The 17,062-nt window shown below is 35.9% G+C and overlaps 1 protein-coding gene across 1 annotated transcript in view; it reads left to right on the forward strand.

The window, feature by feature from the left end:
- LOC134797686 (uncharacterized) overlaps positions 1-17,062 on the forward strand; it is a 131,063-nt gene that overhangs the window by 14,202 nt on the left and 99,799 nt on the right. The window contains exon 2 of the mRNA XM_063770033.1: positions 12,167-12,305. Within this exon, the coding sequence (XP_063626103.1) occupies positions 12,221-12,305 (85 nt within the window). The 5' untranslated portion in view covers positions 12,167-12,220. The remainder of the gene's footprint in view (positions 1-12,166; positions 12,306-17,062) is intronic.

Here is a 17,062-nt window from a genome sequence, read left to right on the forward strand (position 1 = left end):
TACTAAGTATATTACTACTATATTCTCCGTTCAATAAAGGCATTCTGAGTATGTTTCCTGCGTACAAGTTTCGAATTTCCACATAGACACCAATATAGACGCGGATGAGATGAGAACGTTGCATGACTTAGCGTGTATATTACATTTACCCTCAATAACGTGCGAAGAATCGGACATGACAACGTTACCATATGGCCGTCCGGCTGTTGTTGGTGTTTAATCCCTTCGGTCCCGCCCCACATGTCCGCAGCCCATTAAACAGAACACCCTAACAAAAATTAATTACTTCACCAAATACTCTATGCTCCGAACTCGTTCAATTTATGTTTAAGCTTCTTAACATTGCACATGAATCGTAATGGAATTAAACTCGCTGGGCTGCTGGACTGGATCGTGCTCATATGGAATGAGTTTATTTTAATGTCTATAGAAATAGGTACAATATTAAAACGGTGGTTAGCATGAACTTCTCCGATTGAACTTGTGAATTAAACATCATATAAAATAATTGGGATGTAGGTAACTAAGCTAAGCCTAGGTAGCACCACTTCCAGGCAGATGCGTAGTATATATTTTTAATTATTTTATACTATATTGCACAAAACACGTTCAAAAAGTGGACTAAATGCGCTTAGGCGTTCTCTACTAGTCAACCATAGGGCCTCCGCCTGAAAAGATAAAAGGAAGGGGGAGACGAGAAATTTGTTTTACGAAAGATTCAATTAATGGAACCGTGAAAAATTTCGCACAAACTACTAAATGCCCAAAACAAAATCTGCTTTAAAACTTACTTTCCGAACACAAGATTTTATTCATACTCCGTTCTGACTCTTGACTGTTAATTCCGTCCGAGCCGAAGTATATTTTACTTATTTAGTTATTTATTACATAAGAAGTTAATAACTTTTTTGCTATGGACAAAGCTCCACAAAACTACATTTAGTTTGACTGTGGAATCAAGTATCATCCTCACTATTTTACCTATACTTCATTAAATGTATAGTTGTATACCATTATAGGCTTACATTGGGTGTTATCGTATTACTTATGTAGGTATGTCATGAATACTCATTATTAACCTGAATATTAATTGATTATGTACTGGGTTCGTTATTTTGCTTACATTTAACAATATTAAGCTAAGTATATTTATGTTAATTAACAGTAAATGATTAAGAAATTAATTATTATTAGTAACAATACATAAACTTGATTTGGATTACCTGGAGCCCGTTTCTCAAAAGCTTGTAACTTGTAATACAAGTGGAAGTCCCTTTCTAACAAAACCTGTCAAAAAGTGACATCCGCTTGTATTACAAGTTACAAGCTTTTGAGAAACGGGCCCCTGATGTCACGCCAATACCAGGTTAAATTAAATCTACAAAATATATATGTACCTACCTGGATCATGAAAATAGAATCCAACGAACCTCAGAAATCCGATAGCAAAACCTTGTTTTTGAAATTATCTATATTTTATCCTTTTTAGGGTTCCGTACCCAAAGGGTAAAACGGGACCCTATTACTAAGACTCCGCTGTCCGTCCGTCCGTCTGTCACCAGGCTGTATCTCGTGATCTGTGATAGCTAGACAGCTGAAATTTTCACAGATGATGTATTTCTGTTGCCGCTATAACAACAAATACTAACAAATAAAAACAGAATAAAATAAAGATTTAAGTGGGGCTCCCATACAACAAACGTGATTTTTGACCGAAGTTAAGCAACGTCGGGCGGGGTCAGTACTTGGATGGGTGACCGTTTTTATAGATAATGGTACGGAACCCTTCGTGTGCGAGTCCGACTCGCACTTGCCCGGTTTTTTTTAAGATAAGATAACAATTCAGTATCGGTACTAAATTTCAAAGAGATAGCAGTTTAGGTAAATAGTCTCCGACTAAAGAATAATATGAATACACGTCCATTTCTTTGCGTAAGAGAAACTATCTTCTCGGTTAATCCTTTGGGAGGAGTAGGTAAACCTCCGCAGCTATGTAGGTACCTACGTTAAACGTACGCTACGATTTTTCAGGCAGTATTTATACAGGGTGTCCCATAAGTGACACGTCACAGTGACACTGGAGGTAGACCAGGCCAAGAGGAACCAAACCAACTTAACATGACCCCAGTAAAAGTGGCACGGTTTTTGAGTTATTGCCAAATTAAGGTTTTTCATGAGTTTTGACCGTTTTTAACATTGTTAGTGCCAGTGTGCACTCGGAAAGGTCTTGAAGTTAGTTTTTTTTATGTGTACGGCATCATGAATAGTTAATTAAGATAACAGAATAGGTATTTTATCGATAAATAATGTAAAATGCGAAAAAGTACTGGCTTAATCTTGAATTAAATTCACAGCGAAACATTAATTTCGACTTTGACCACCTGTCGTGAAAAAAAATTACTAGAAAAGTAATGAGCAAATAACGTCAAAATATTGAGCATGTAATGCAGATTCATAAATGGTATAACACACGTAATGCAATAAAATGGGAATTATTATCATCTTTCGAAAGCCTCATAAAAAATAACTGAAAACTAGGAACTCTGCAATCCGTTGCTACTTTTAGTAAAAATAACGATTTATGTTGAGATATCTAATTCTGGATTCAGAAATTTAAAGAAACGTCTATTCAGTATTTGCCGAATGCTTAAAAGAAAGAGATGGAAAATGGTTATGTCCCTTTTTAAGGATATCATTGAGTTGATAAAGGTTCAAAGAAAATAAAATACTGCAGGTTGAAGTTTAATCAATTTTTAAAGTAATTTTATTTTAGAATAGGTGCTCGAATTGTTTTTCCCCGGCTCGTATGCACGCTTGGCACCGTCTTGTAAAACTTCACGTTAATTTCCTTAATTTCGGATATGTTTCGTGCTGCCTCGAACATGCGCCGCCGTAGTTCCTCTTGGGACCTTATTGGCACGGAGTAAACTTTATCTTTTAAGCATTTTAAGCATCCCCAATGAAAAAAATCTAATGGGTTTAGGTCCGGGGAACGCGGCGGCCATGCCACTGGTCCCAGTCGGCTGATCCATCTGAGGTGGTCGCGGACATCGCGAGCGTAGTGTTCTGGGCAGCCATCTTGCTGTGGTTCCAGCTCCAGAAGATGGATCGGCCGACTGGTACCAGTGGCATGGCCTACGTTCCCCGGACCTAAATCCATTTATTGGGGATTTTTTTATTGGGGATACTTAAAAGATAAATTTTACTCCAACCCAATAAGGTCCCAAGAGGAACTACGACGGCATGTTCGAGGCAGCACGAAACATATCCGAAATTAATTTAAGAAAATTAACTTGAAGTTTTACAAGACGGTGTCAAGCATGTATACGAGCCGGAGAAAAGCAATTCGAGCACCTATTGTAAAATTATTTCAACCTACCCTTTCAAACTTCAGCCTGTATTATTTTCTTTGAACCTTTATCAACTCAATGATATCCTTAAAAAGGGAGATAAGCATTTTCCATCTCTTTCTTTTAGGCATTCGGCAAATACTGAATAGGCGTTTTTTTTATTTCTGTATCCAGAATGAAATATCTTAACATAAATCGTTATTTTTACTAAGTAGCAACGGATTGCAGATTTCCAAGTTTTAACTTATTTTTTATAAGGCTTTCGAAAGATGATAATAATTCATATTTTATTACAGGAAGGTACATGTGTTATACCATTTTTAAATCTGCATAACATGCTCAATATATTGACGTTATTTGCTCATTACTTTTCTAGTCTTTTTTTTTTCACGACAGGTGATCAAAGTCGAAATTAATGTTTCGCTGTGAATTTAATTCAAGATTAAACCAGTACTTTTTTGCATTTTACATTGTTTATCGATAAAATACCTATTCTGTTATCTTAATTATCTATTCACGATGCCGTACACATGAAAAAAACTAACTTTGAGACCTTTCCGAGTGCACACTGGCACTAACAATGCTAAAAACGGTCAAAATTCATGAAAAACCTTAGTTTGGTAATAACTCGAAAACCGTGCCACTTTTACTGGGGTCATTTAAGTTGGTTTGGGTCTTGGCTTGGTATACCTCCAGTGTCACTGTGACGTGTCACTTATGGGACCCCCTGTATAATAACCACATTTTATTCGGTTTGTAAGAAACTGCAAAAGCTGCCGAGTGCCATTGCCTTCTACTGTCTGAAATTCCACACGAACAGCCAAGGAATAGAGTTTGTTCTGTTGTGTCGAACACGCCTTATTAAAATTAAAGAACACGTGCCGATTTTTGCTGGTATGTACCTACTGGCGTCAATTAGGCGCAATTATTATTATTATATATTCCTGATTAATATTTATGCCGCTCAAATTGCGATTTACCGCAGCAGCACAACTTCCTAACACTGATCATTTGTCACCAGGCGGCCTAGCCAAAGTGACAATCGCTTGCGCTTCGCCATCGAATCGCTTTGTGTTTCTCTATCACTCTTCCATATTAGTGTGACAGTGACAGTTGTGTTTCGTTCGCTACGGAGCGATAGCGATTGGCATGTTGTCTACGAGGCCTGAATGTCTACATTGACACTAAAACTTCTGGTGGCCAAAAATTGCCAAAAACATAACGACGTACTTATATGGAACAATATGCTGACTGGCGTCTATTTGTCCAGTAATGTGTTAATGATTGTTGAACATCCTTCTATTATGAAAGTGTTATGTGCATGTTCAGATATTTTGATCACCTCGGCCGCTCCGATATATCTGATGGCGACTGTACCTACAGCCAAAAGTTTAAGGCATATAGGTATAGACGCTCTATAATATAAAATAATACACTGCAAGACTGATGGGACATAAGTCTAGTCAGATTTTCCTGTAGGTACGTACTACTTTTAGACGTTGGGTATAGACCGTTATGTCTTTATGCGTAGCATGACCGCCAAATATTTTCGTATTTTATTTTGTGTTTGTTCTATTATATGTTAATTGATAACTTGGAGTTGAAATCTATTTAAAGATGATCCGAAGTTATATTTTATTTCAATGATGTTGATGCACTGGCCGTTTCCCCGGGACTACCCTTAAACATTTAGTTTTGCTTAAATTTACAACTATAACATCTGGTCAGTTGTTCTTGCAAGTTTCTAAAGCGATCAGAGTTGAAGGGGCGGTTTGCCTTGGGTGCGGGTATTTCACTGTTTCTAGTAGCCACATTGAAGTGAACTTCCAACTCCGATAGAAGGTAGAGCTTATAGGTAGAACTGTACTTATACTATATTCTGACGTAGACAACTTGATCCGCAAATGGTGAATATCTAAAGAAGTTTTGTTATGCAGCATAGTTGTAATTTTACAAAAATGTAAGAATCAGACAGTTTTGTTTGTTTTGACTTTGACAAACGGGCAGCATACACTGTGTGAGTGTATATACTGCCGTCATCCTACAAATCCTGCAATGGACTAATAAAAATTCTTTGAAATGCGGTTTTGATTAATTAATCAATACTTAATACATTAAACAAAACGGAATATATTATCCACGTATTCTAAATCGGGCTATGTTCGTATTATTGATCAGTACTAATGATCTGTAGGTACGGCAACTACGATAACATTTTAAATTTTTTTTTCTACGTTCTTATACAGTAACTTGTGAAATTGGTAGATTTATGTAAGAATATAGCTGTAGTTTTAATTTATTGTGTTAAGTGTGCTTAATAGTCTAGGGCTGCGGTGTACAGGAGCCGTGGTCGGTGTCTGCACGGCGCCGCGACGCAGCGATGAGGGCGCGCCGTCGGCTCCTTGATGCGGTCGTGCCGGCCGGCCGGCTTCTCCGCCGAGGGAACGAACAAAAATAACATAACGAGTCGAGCTTGTAATAACATTTGTCCTAATATATTACTATTGTGACGTCTCGCAGCGTGCGGGATTTATGTACTACCGTGCGAACCGTCACCTTATTATTTATTTATATTAATGTCGCCTGTCTACACCTAAATTATTTTTCATTAGTCGCCGCCGAGAGATTTCTTCCCTTCCCGCACGTTAACGCCACGAATGAGCAAATTTTGTCTTAAATCTTCGCCCGTTCGGTTCATTAGGTTATTACATTTCATGTTTCATTGTTATTTCGTTTCACTTGTCACAAATATTTTCTTTTATTTCGATGGTAAATGCGTTGCTTACGAATACATTTTTGTTTTCCATGTTTTCTCATTTTTGACGTATGACATTACATCCTTCTGCGTCGCGGGGTTATTGCCGAGTGCCGTGACGTCATTGTCGAGAATCACAACAATCTCGGAAGACACGCAACTTTGAGTGATGTTTGCCTTTAACGTAATAGCTTCGTAAATATTAGCGTCGAGCTACGAGTAACTCGGCGTTACAATTATTGCACGTCATTGCAGGCGGCATCAATAGTCGGCGCCGTACTTATACTAACTTGTGACAGCGGCTATTAATACAGTTTCCTGGACTAATGCTTATTCCATCCCAATAAAGGAACAGTTGTGTTTCTGGAATACTAAAGAGTTATACGTATCTATCTAATATAGGTATATATAATATATCTAATTTGGATTCGTTTTGTGATCTGAATGTAAAGAAAATATTATTAAATTAATTAGGTAAGTATAGAGTCCGTCCGTCTGGCCGTCTGACTGACAGAACAAAGTGTGGAATTGCCACTTAAGACGTTATATTTTCATAGGAATTCGATGAAGTGTTTACTATCAACACTTTGTCAGTACAAAGTCTGTGCAGAGTTAGGTTGGTCTGACTCTAGTAGTAAAAAGAACACAAAGGGTTCCGTATCCGGAATTTTCTTGTTTCTTTCAACATTTTTCTTGTGGATTGGATACATCATTATTCGAGTATTTCGTATGATATAAATTCCAACAAAGTATCGTTTTATGTTAACCAGCATAAATATATACCTATAGGTACACATACATTTATATTTATAAACGCTTTTTCAGTAGGATTATAAGAAAACATAATATATTATGTTTTAGTAGCTTAATAGGCATCTAATCAAATCACTATTTGTTTCTAGCAACATAAGATGACTAAGTATCACCTGAGCCCACCCCAAGCCATATTATTATATGTATTTGGTCCTAATTTTTACTGATGACAGGCTTTTTTAGAAACTAGAAACACACGTACACAAATAATTATTTTATATAATCTCTATTACTTACTTAATAACTACAAATCAACTCCAACCAATTTATAGGTACATTTCAAATCCCATGCAAAACAAGGTTTTAAATCAAATTTTCATCGCATTTGAAATGTCGCGGTGAATTGTGAAATTAGGTTTATTGCGCATATTAATGTTTATTAGCCGTAATGTTCGCGTTTCGTAAAATACGTAATCTGTTTTATGGTAACCCCCAACCTGTTTCTAATTGTGAGGGTGGCATGGAACAAAATTAAAATTGGAAATTTGGAAAAGTGTCATCGGGACGTTTATTTTAATTGTTATCTTCACCTGATTGCTAATATTTAATAAGTTTTCGTAAGCGTGTTAATAAATCTTTATTTAATCATCATCATTGCCTTTAAGGTCCATACCTGCAATTTTGCTATTTTGAAATCACTGAGATCGATATTAAATACTGTTTTATATCGATTTCGGTTAAAAAGCTCTTAAATATTATTTAAATTCCTTATTGCCAAAATTTCATTAAATTAGGTACCTATTCATCATTTTTAGATCTAGAATCTGACTTCAGATCGGAAAATAGAATTCTCTCTACAATATTTTTTTGTTCTTTTCAATACTTAAATATCGCAAATCAGTTACTATGTATTTAAGAACAAAAATAATAAATTTTTCTTTATCCCTATTCTGTACCTATGTACCTACATTTTTTTTAAATCATTTTTTTTATATTGTGTAAAGTCAGCAGCAGAAGTTGCTATGCGGGCGAGGTGTTCAAAATTACCTTGACACGTTCTTATTCTCTTAACAATAAAGACGCGTCAAGCTCATAATTGTTTTGGAAAATTCAGATCAAGTTTCTTATTGATTAGGATATTTATCTAATGCGATTTTTCTTACAGTCAAATAATTACTTCAGCAATGTCCTTCTTTAGCGGCGCTGTGCACTTTTTGTGATGGGGAAAAAATGTTAAACTCGCGACAGCGTAAGACTTAAGACGCTTCGTAAGACGGACACGGGACCTGATCGAAAAACTGTTACAATGCCATTGAGTTTTCACTCCTGCCGGCACTCCCGGAGTGCAACCCGTTGTTTTTTTGAAGTGTAAACTTCTTTAGCGGCGCTGTGCACTTTTTGTGACGGGGAAAAAATGTTAAACTCGTAACAGGTGTCACGTGACCGTAAGACGTAAGATTGTCATTGGTTTTCACTTCTGCCGGCACTCCCGGAGTGCAACCCGTTGTTTTTTTTTCACAATGGGACGCCATCAAATTACTGGAATACTATATCCTATGTTAATATCACTTAAATGTCTACTTATCCTTAAAGACGTTGCAAGTATGTAGGTATATGGTGTTCAACGTAGTAGCTGTTCCACCCAATAAGTGAAAATGTTAAGCCATAAAAACAAGTCGCACCTGTGACGTATAATTTCGTTAAATGGGGCTTACGCCTACGACAAAAATATCTCTGGAGTATAAATAAAATAACTCATACATACAATGGCATTACAGTACTTGCAGTTTTTGACGAGTCATGAGTAGTCATGACTCATGGTAACTACGTGTTAACCTAGGTAGATAGTAACGGCACCAATCATGAAACATTTAAGACAAATTTGAAGTTAGGTAATTATTTTTGATATTTCACTGATACCTGTAAAATATCGCTTTGCGTATTAAAAGTTGAAAGTCTTTTGAAAAAAGTAAAGTGTAATGAGAAAAATAATTATGTTATTTATCACTTTTACCTTAATTTTCTCTCTGCGTCAGAATTATATCAATAAATAATATGTTGTTACTGTTCGCTATGATAAATTAATATTAAGTACTTAATGCCATAAAAATTTTTCGGGATAGTTCCCTCATAAAATTACATTACGGCTGACATGTTAGTGTTTCGTGAAATGCATTTTCACAATTTTTTTTTAAATTGAAAATGTCCTGGTACGGCATTATAGTATTAGATCCTTACTTTTGAAAATAATTGCTTCGAAAAATTGCCCCCCTCCCCCCTTTAATTTTTAAATAAGTACTAAAAAGGACATAAGAGCTTGTAAGTACCTATGACTTTTTCATATTGTGTAGAAGTACGGAACCCTCCATTATGCGTGGCCCAACACGCACTTGGCCGGATTTTTATACTAACACAGTAGTCAGGTGTCGCAGCACCTTTAATTAGGTAATTAAATTAAAACAAAAGATACAGTTGAATACTTTATTGAAGAAGAGAAATGGCAAAACGAGAAATAAAATACACACAAGAAATAATTAGGTAGGATAAAAAAGTGAATGTAATAGGTGAAGGTATGATAGTTTCAATATGTAGGAAGTCACCGCGGATGCCATGTTTATACAGCAAACCGCAACGTTAACGCGCAAGCTCTGTTATTATTATTTATTTTTACTCGCGCGCGCGCCGCGCTCGGCAGGCCTTTTTATTCTGTGATAGACCACCCGAACTCCCAAGTATTGTGGTTGAGTTTATTTTTATGTTGTTAAGTAGGCAATCCTGAAAGCAAGGGTTAGCTAGTGTAAGTTTTATTCACAGTAGGGTAGTATTGAATGGAAGAAGAACAGTTTCCAAAGTTTATACAGCAGCTAGCTGCGACACCACAATACTGATTTGTTATTTTTTAGTAAATATTACAAACATCTGCTGTAAGGAAATTAGTAATCCTACAGTTTTCGTAATCAGCGATCCAAGTGCGGTTTTAAATACGACCCTGTCATACCTATTTGCCGGCCACATTATAAGTTTGACATATCAATCCGTCATATTAGTATCACAGATAGGTAGACTGTAACAGCAATAGGCGCTGTTATTCTTGAAGGATCCGCCGGGCGTTCCCCAGAGGCCGATCCTAATTGAAGAATTTGTTATGGTTTTGATGTTCGTCTTGGTGATTGGCGCGCATCTCACGCACGCATTTCACTTCATTTCACATGCGCCAGTCAGCGTCAGCAATCTTCAAAATAAGATCAAAATCTTGTTGCAAAATCAAGTTGTTAAACCTAAATTGGGCTTCCGTTCTCCGGCATAATTCTTGCCTTGACGAATGCACCTCGCCCGCGACCCGGAGCCGCCCGTCATTCGTCATTCGGCTATCGGCCCGTATGGACCGGCGTAAAAATACTCCCCGACGTAACACAAGATTAATGTTCGTAAAATTCGTAAAATGCCCTATTAAGCTCATTGCTGTTTTATTATTTGACTTATCTAACGAACTTCGATTTGTTTTGTAGAAAAGAGCTTTACAATATAATATGCCTAAACTATTATCGAGGTTCGAACAATGCATTTAACCATAACAAATAGGTACCTACCTATTCTTAAAAAGCCTTTTTTAACCGACTTCAAAAAGGAGGAGGTTATCAACTCCACTGTGTTTTCTTTGAAGGTAGGTACGTTACCTCAGAACTCAGTCTGTTCTGAACTGATTTGAAAATATATTTTTTTGTTGGTTAAAAGCATGTAAAATCTAGTTCTGATTGATCATGGATTCCACGAGGAATTGAGGGAACTCCTCGAAGAGGTTTTGTGGATTTTGTTAACAAACGCAGCATTTGCATTCAAAAAAGTGCCTTTTCATGAGGTGGATCTGCTGATGATGACCAGTACGGAAATTAGTGATCCAAAAGACTCGAGCCTTTGGAGCTCTATTTTTTAGGGCTCGCCACATTTCTTGACGCCTAAAAGGCTAAAAGCCTATTTAGCTCTTTAGCCCCCGAGCCTAGTTCTATTTAAGAGCCTAGACTCTTGGGGCTAATAACCTTATTAAGCCCCTTAAAAAAAGCCTATTTAGCTCTTTAGCCCCAAGCCTTAATAAGGTTATTAGCCCCAAGAGACTAGGCTCTTAAATAGAACTAGGCTCGGGGGCTAAAGAGCTAAATAGGCTTTTAGCCTTTTAGGCGTCAAGAAATGAGGCGAGCCCTAAAAAAGAGCTAAAAGGCTCGAGTCCTTTGGATCACTAACGGAAATCGTCTTTGTTAAGTATGTTTGTTAAATTCGGCTTGGCACCGACTTCAAACATATCAGTTGCTAGTGCACATAAAAATAATAATATTATGTTGTACTTCTATTTTTTGAAGTCGGTTTTGTTTTTAAACAAAAAGGTTTTTATTTTTTATCAAATTACTTTTTAAATCAGCGCAAAGAAAGTAAGAGGTAATTTTGGAAAACCGCATGAATTTTGCTTAAGCTTACCTAATTACTTACTTTATTTTCAAATTGTCTTTGAAGCACTAGACTGACTGATGTAGAGCTCATAAGTTTCACAGATGTAATTACATACTTGAATTTGCCTTGATTGAAAGTTAGCTTAGTTACCTCTCAAGCAATAATAGGTAAAACCCACATAATATCAGATTATTTTCTCAATGCCTACTTACAGGGTTTACGCATGTCATGTTTAAAAACTCTGGACTAAAATTGTAAAGTTATTATGATACAATGGGAGCTCAAAGTGGAAATTGCTGAAAATAACACACAGGCCTGCTAGAAAAACAACGGAGATTACCCGTTTAAGTGGTTATTGACGGCATTTAAAGGGAAATTGATATATAATAATAAAGTGGCAAGAGCTTATTGACGGTAAAACATCGTAATTTTTTACCGTTAAATTACGTTTGTTATTTAAATGACACTTGAACCTAAATACTAAATGGATCAAAATTTGAATTATGATACATCAAGCGCTGGTGGCCTAGCGGTAAGAGTGTGCGACTTTCAATTCGGAGGTCGCGGGTTCAAACCCCGTCTCGTACCAATGAGTTTTGCGGAACTCATGTAAGAAATATCATTTGATATTTACCAGTCGCTTTTCGGTGAAGGAAAACATCGTGAGGAAACCGGACTATAAATCCCAATAAGGCCTAGTTTACCTCTGGGTTTAAAGGTCAGAAGGCAGTCGCTTTCATAAAAACTAGTGCCTAATTAATACGTCAATTCTTGGGATTAGTTGTCAAGCGGACCCCAGGCTCCCATGAGCCGTGCCAAAATGCCAATATACCTATAGGTAATAGCTCATTATTCTTTGTTTCAGTTCTTGCACCATGAACATACGCGGCGAGCTCGGATTCCAGGCCTCGGTTTGGGGATGCGCCTGAGTGGAGCAAGTAGCAGGATGGCCGCGCACGCGAGCTCACGCGTTTTCCTGCTGGCGCTTATGTTGCTGTGTCGAGGTAGGACTTGTTCGCTTTTTTGGGATGCACTTTAATGGAGCAAACAATAAGGTGGCCATGCACGCGAGTTCACGCGTTCTCCTGCTGGCGTTTATGTTGCTTTTGATAATGCCAACTTGCCAAGGTATGACTTTGTTCACTTGCACGACAATCCCGATTCCGTTCGGATATACCTGTGAATTATAAAAGTATTGTTGTGAAAAGTAGCACATTTATCTATATATTTGCTTTGATTCCTTTTTTAGAAGTATCGTTTAAAAAAATAATTTGTTATAAAACAATCTTTTGTCCAAACGAGTTTTGGTTCTAACGCCGATACACCGCATAAGCGACACAGGTCACGACAGGTGACGTGTCACTGCCTCACCGCTCGTGTTTTATCGACAAAACGAAAATCACGAAATAGAATTTAGACTGCAATTTTATTGAAATTGTCATTGAACAAGCTTGTATGTACCTGGTATCATTTTAGCTAGAAACAATATTCCCCGATCGAGTTCATTAGGTACATAGATTAAATAGGTAATAAGTACCTACCTGAATCGCTTACATAGGGAATGCAATCTCGACACAAGATTGGCGATTCAAGATCTCGCGTGAAAAATCTGAATCGAGATTGAGTGTTCAGTTTCGAGATCTCGAAACACAGTCTCCACGAGATTAGTCTCGATTAGATCAAGATTAGACAAAGTAATTAATAAAAATGAATTTATTTTTCATGTTTAGCGTACTTGCTGTTATATTTGAAAAACAAAACAGCAACTAACATAAAAATTAAGAGTAAGCGATCAAAAATCTAATTATACAAGAGTTCGATATAACTATATAATAAACTAGTATTTCGTAGTTTACTGAATAGTGATACTCGCAGCGTGATTTATTGGACATATACCTATTAATATAGTTCATCAAATCATCACTCGTAGATAAAGTAAAATTGTATTTCATTTAATGAATGGTCTGTTGTTTCGTTGACCGATTGTCTTATTTTATTCCCCAACTGAAGATAAAATAAAACACCGGCACGTTTTGGGAAAGCTTATACGGATAGTCATTACCAATGCATTGTGCTTTAAAAAGCCAGTATAAAGACAAAAGGAAACCCCCCTTAATATAGTGCCTCGAATCCTTTGGTTCGTTTCTCTATTTTTGGCATGAAGCCGGACGCTGAAACATGTCTTGATTTTAGAAGCACGACAAGCAAGCAAATACAAATAGATTATGCTGTATTGATCGCTAAGTCAGACAATTTCGCAGGGTAAAATTTTCAAACGGTCAGTTTGTTTGCTGGCGTAATTATAGTCTCAATTACCGTTAATATAGGGTGGAAAGCAAACTTGCTTACTGCATTCACCCTTACGGCGGGATATACCATTTTATTAACAGTACAATAAGATCGATAAAATACTTAGTTAATGTATTTACGGGAAGATTCAGTTGTCTAAATCCGACCACGCGATTCTTGGGTAGAATAGTAGGTACAATGTTAAAGATGCTATGAAATAAGCTATTAATTAATGAACTTGTTAAAGTCAGGACGACATGTTTTACGACTACTGGGAGGAAATAAATTAATATTCTTTTGGTTTGTATACATATATATTCATTTTCATTTATATCTCTAGACAATATTTTTTTCTTCAAAAGGTATTAAAACTGAATTAAAAGCATCTATTGAATCTGTCAATTTGCTCTGTATGCGGGGATGGGTCGATTTTTGAGCTACCACAATAGTTTTCTAGTCTTGAAGTACGTAATTATTGCCACATTTTCAAGCCATTTTAGTTTGATTTTAGTCCAGATTTACCCATCTCAACGGGCCACCCCGAGCGCGTGGCGTGAGAGGGTGGATTTCAAAATTGGGCGAAAAGTTATGGTTCGGTCTTTATAAAAAAAAACTAGTGGGTTGTGCCAGTTGCAACTTTTTTGTATGTTTTTAAGAACTATTATCTTAATGTTCCTTCAATTACCATCTCCAATAACTTAATAGTTTTTTTTATATAAAATGTTTTATGTGTCTAAAATCATCACCGTCTACCGGAAAAATCTAAACTTTTTTGTTTGCAGTGAAAATTATAGCATACCTATCGTACGATTGCGATTTTTCCTTTAGTTATATATTTTCCATGTTGTTGTTTAACACATGAATAAATATGCAATAATTCCTTCACCGAGAAAGTACATTTAAAAATATTTAAAATTTTGTCACGAATATTCGTCAACACCGTCATGGTTATGTCAATGTGAGCTTATCTCCGTGTATAAACAACAAAATACCTCTAAATGTCCTTGCCCTATTTTTTACTTTAGTATAAAATGCAACAAATTATTTCACTATAAATTCACATCATTGAATCGTAAGAAATATGACGAACAAATTTGTAAAGCGTAGTTTGTCACAACAGAGCATCATCACCGTTATGCTTTGGTTTAAAGAAGTTACGAATGATATATTAGAAATAATTACCGAAATGAATAGAAAACTAATACATGAAATTTATTGTGTGGCAAAGACATTAACTACTAGTATTCCCATTCTAGAAATAAAAACAAGAAACTCTCAAATCGTCAACACCATACCCATCATCACCGGGAAAAAATGACGACCGGAGATGATTTCATGTGTATGGTGATGACGGTTCTCAGAAACTTTTCTAGTTATTTTGGTATAATTCACTATGATATTAATCTGTATGTTTGAAAAACGTTTTCTATGGCTTCTAACACTATATAATGTCTACCTTATAAATGTAGAAAATTATATAACTATTTCTTTCACACTAGAGGGATGGTTAGGTTTTATATAACATGTTGACTAAGTAGGCAAAATTTAGGTCACTTAGAACTTAGAACATTTTTTTTGTTTGTTATAATCTAATACATGTAAATCGTGCAACTTAGAGTCTGTAATTGCATGTTAGTCGTGTTAAAACATTGTATTTAAACAAGCAACATCTACTAAGTTTTAAGCGACCATAGGCTACGGTACTGGCTCACTATCCAGATGGCCTTATGTTTTTTGATGATATTACGTTAATTGATGTATATATTTACAGCAATAAGTCACCCAACCCATTCGGCCCAATACCTAACATTTTGTAACTAACACATGCTTTGAAAGTAGGGATCTTGCAACTTATAAAACACTGATTATATAAAAATATTTAGCTATTAAACAAAATATATATGGATTTAAATCATTATAACTACTTATTTTTAAAGTTAGTTTATAAAACAACAAAAATACAAACATTACAAACTTAGGTAATGAATCAAATTATCAAAAAAAAAACGTAATATGCTCACCACCCGCCTATAGAAGTTAAATTATCCATTATACCATCACGCCCATTAAAAGATAATCCTACACTACAATACCAATTCAGAAAAACAGATTATGAAAAATGCTTAGAACAGTTAAAATCAGTAAACTGGGATCAGTACACTCACTTAAGTTGTGTTGAATTTGTAGACATATTTTACAAATTTATTTGGGAAATAATAGATAAATGTACCCCAAAGCGAAAACATAAAAGCACCCAGTATCCCATCTGGTTTAGCAGGTCATTAATTCACATGTTTAAAGAGAAAGATAAATACCATAAAAAGTATAAAAAGTACGGAAATCCTCGCGACTATGACACTTTTTCTCTCTTACGAACTAGAGTTAAAACTACACTTAATAACTGTTTTACAACCTATATTGATCGCACTGAAAATAACATAAAAACGAATATTAAAGCATTCTGGCAATACCCAAATTAAAAAATACAAGCGACGGAATTCCTTGCCGTATGCATCTTAATGATTCATACGCAAGCAATGGTACAGACATAGCTAACTTATTTGCCAATTATTTTTCCTCAGTCTACTCTACACCTACCTCTACCCCATATACCCCTAAATTTCCTGGTGCCAATAACAATATCTCATCTATAATTATAACTGAATCTGAAATTAAAGCAGAATTAAAAAACATCGACATAAACAAGGGTCCTGGCAATGATAATATTCCTCCAATGTTCTTTAAACAATGTTCGCCGGCAATAGTTGAACCCTTACTAATATTATTTAACAAATCCCTCTCCGCAGGAGTTTTCCCTGCTCAGTGGAAGATTGCAAAAATAGTCCCCATACACAAAGCAGGTGATAAGTCAGATGTCACAAACTATAGACCTATTAGTGTACTTTGTTGCTTGTCAAAAATATTTGAAAGTATAATTTACAAACATATCTACGCACATTTTAAACTTATAGCCAGTCCCAAACAACATGGTTTTATGCAAAATCGATCAACTAGCACTAATCTTATAAGCTACACTGAATATCTTAGCTCCGCATTTAATACACGTACCCAAATAGATTCCATTTACACAGACTTTGCTAAAGCATTTGACAAAGTAGATCACAATATTCTTTACACTAAAGCCGAACACATTGGACTGCACGGATCACTACTTAGATGGCTAAAATGTTACCTTCGAAATCGCTCACAACTCGTTAAAGTCCGTGGCTATTATTCTATTCCGTTCCCGGCTAGTTCTGGTGTACCACAGGGATCCAATCTAGGCCCTCTTTTGTTTCTTATATTTATCAATGATTTGTTAGATAACATTACATGTAACACATTAGCATACGCCGATGATCTAAAGTTATTCAGTAAAGTAAATAGTATTCAAGATTGTCAATTACTTCAAAAAGATATTACTATGTTGAACGAGTGGTGCTCTGAAAATAACATGACACTAAATGTAAAA

Source organism: Cydia splendana, chromosome 1, assembly GCF_910591565.1.
Source record: "Cydia splendana chromosome 1, ilCydSple1.2, whole genome shotgun sequence".
Lineage (NCBI taxonomy): Eukaryota > Metazoa > Arthropoda > Insecta > Lepidoptera > Tortricidae > Cydia > Cydia splendana.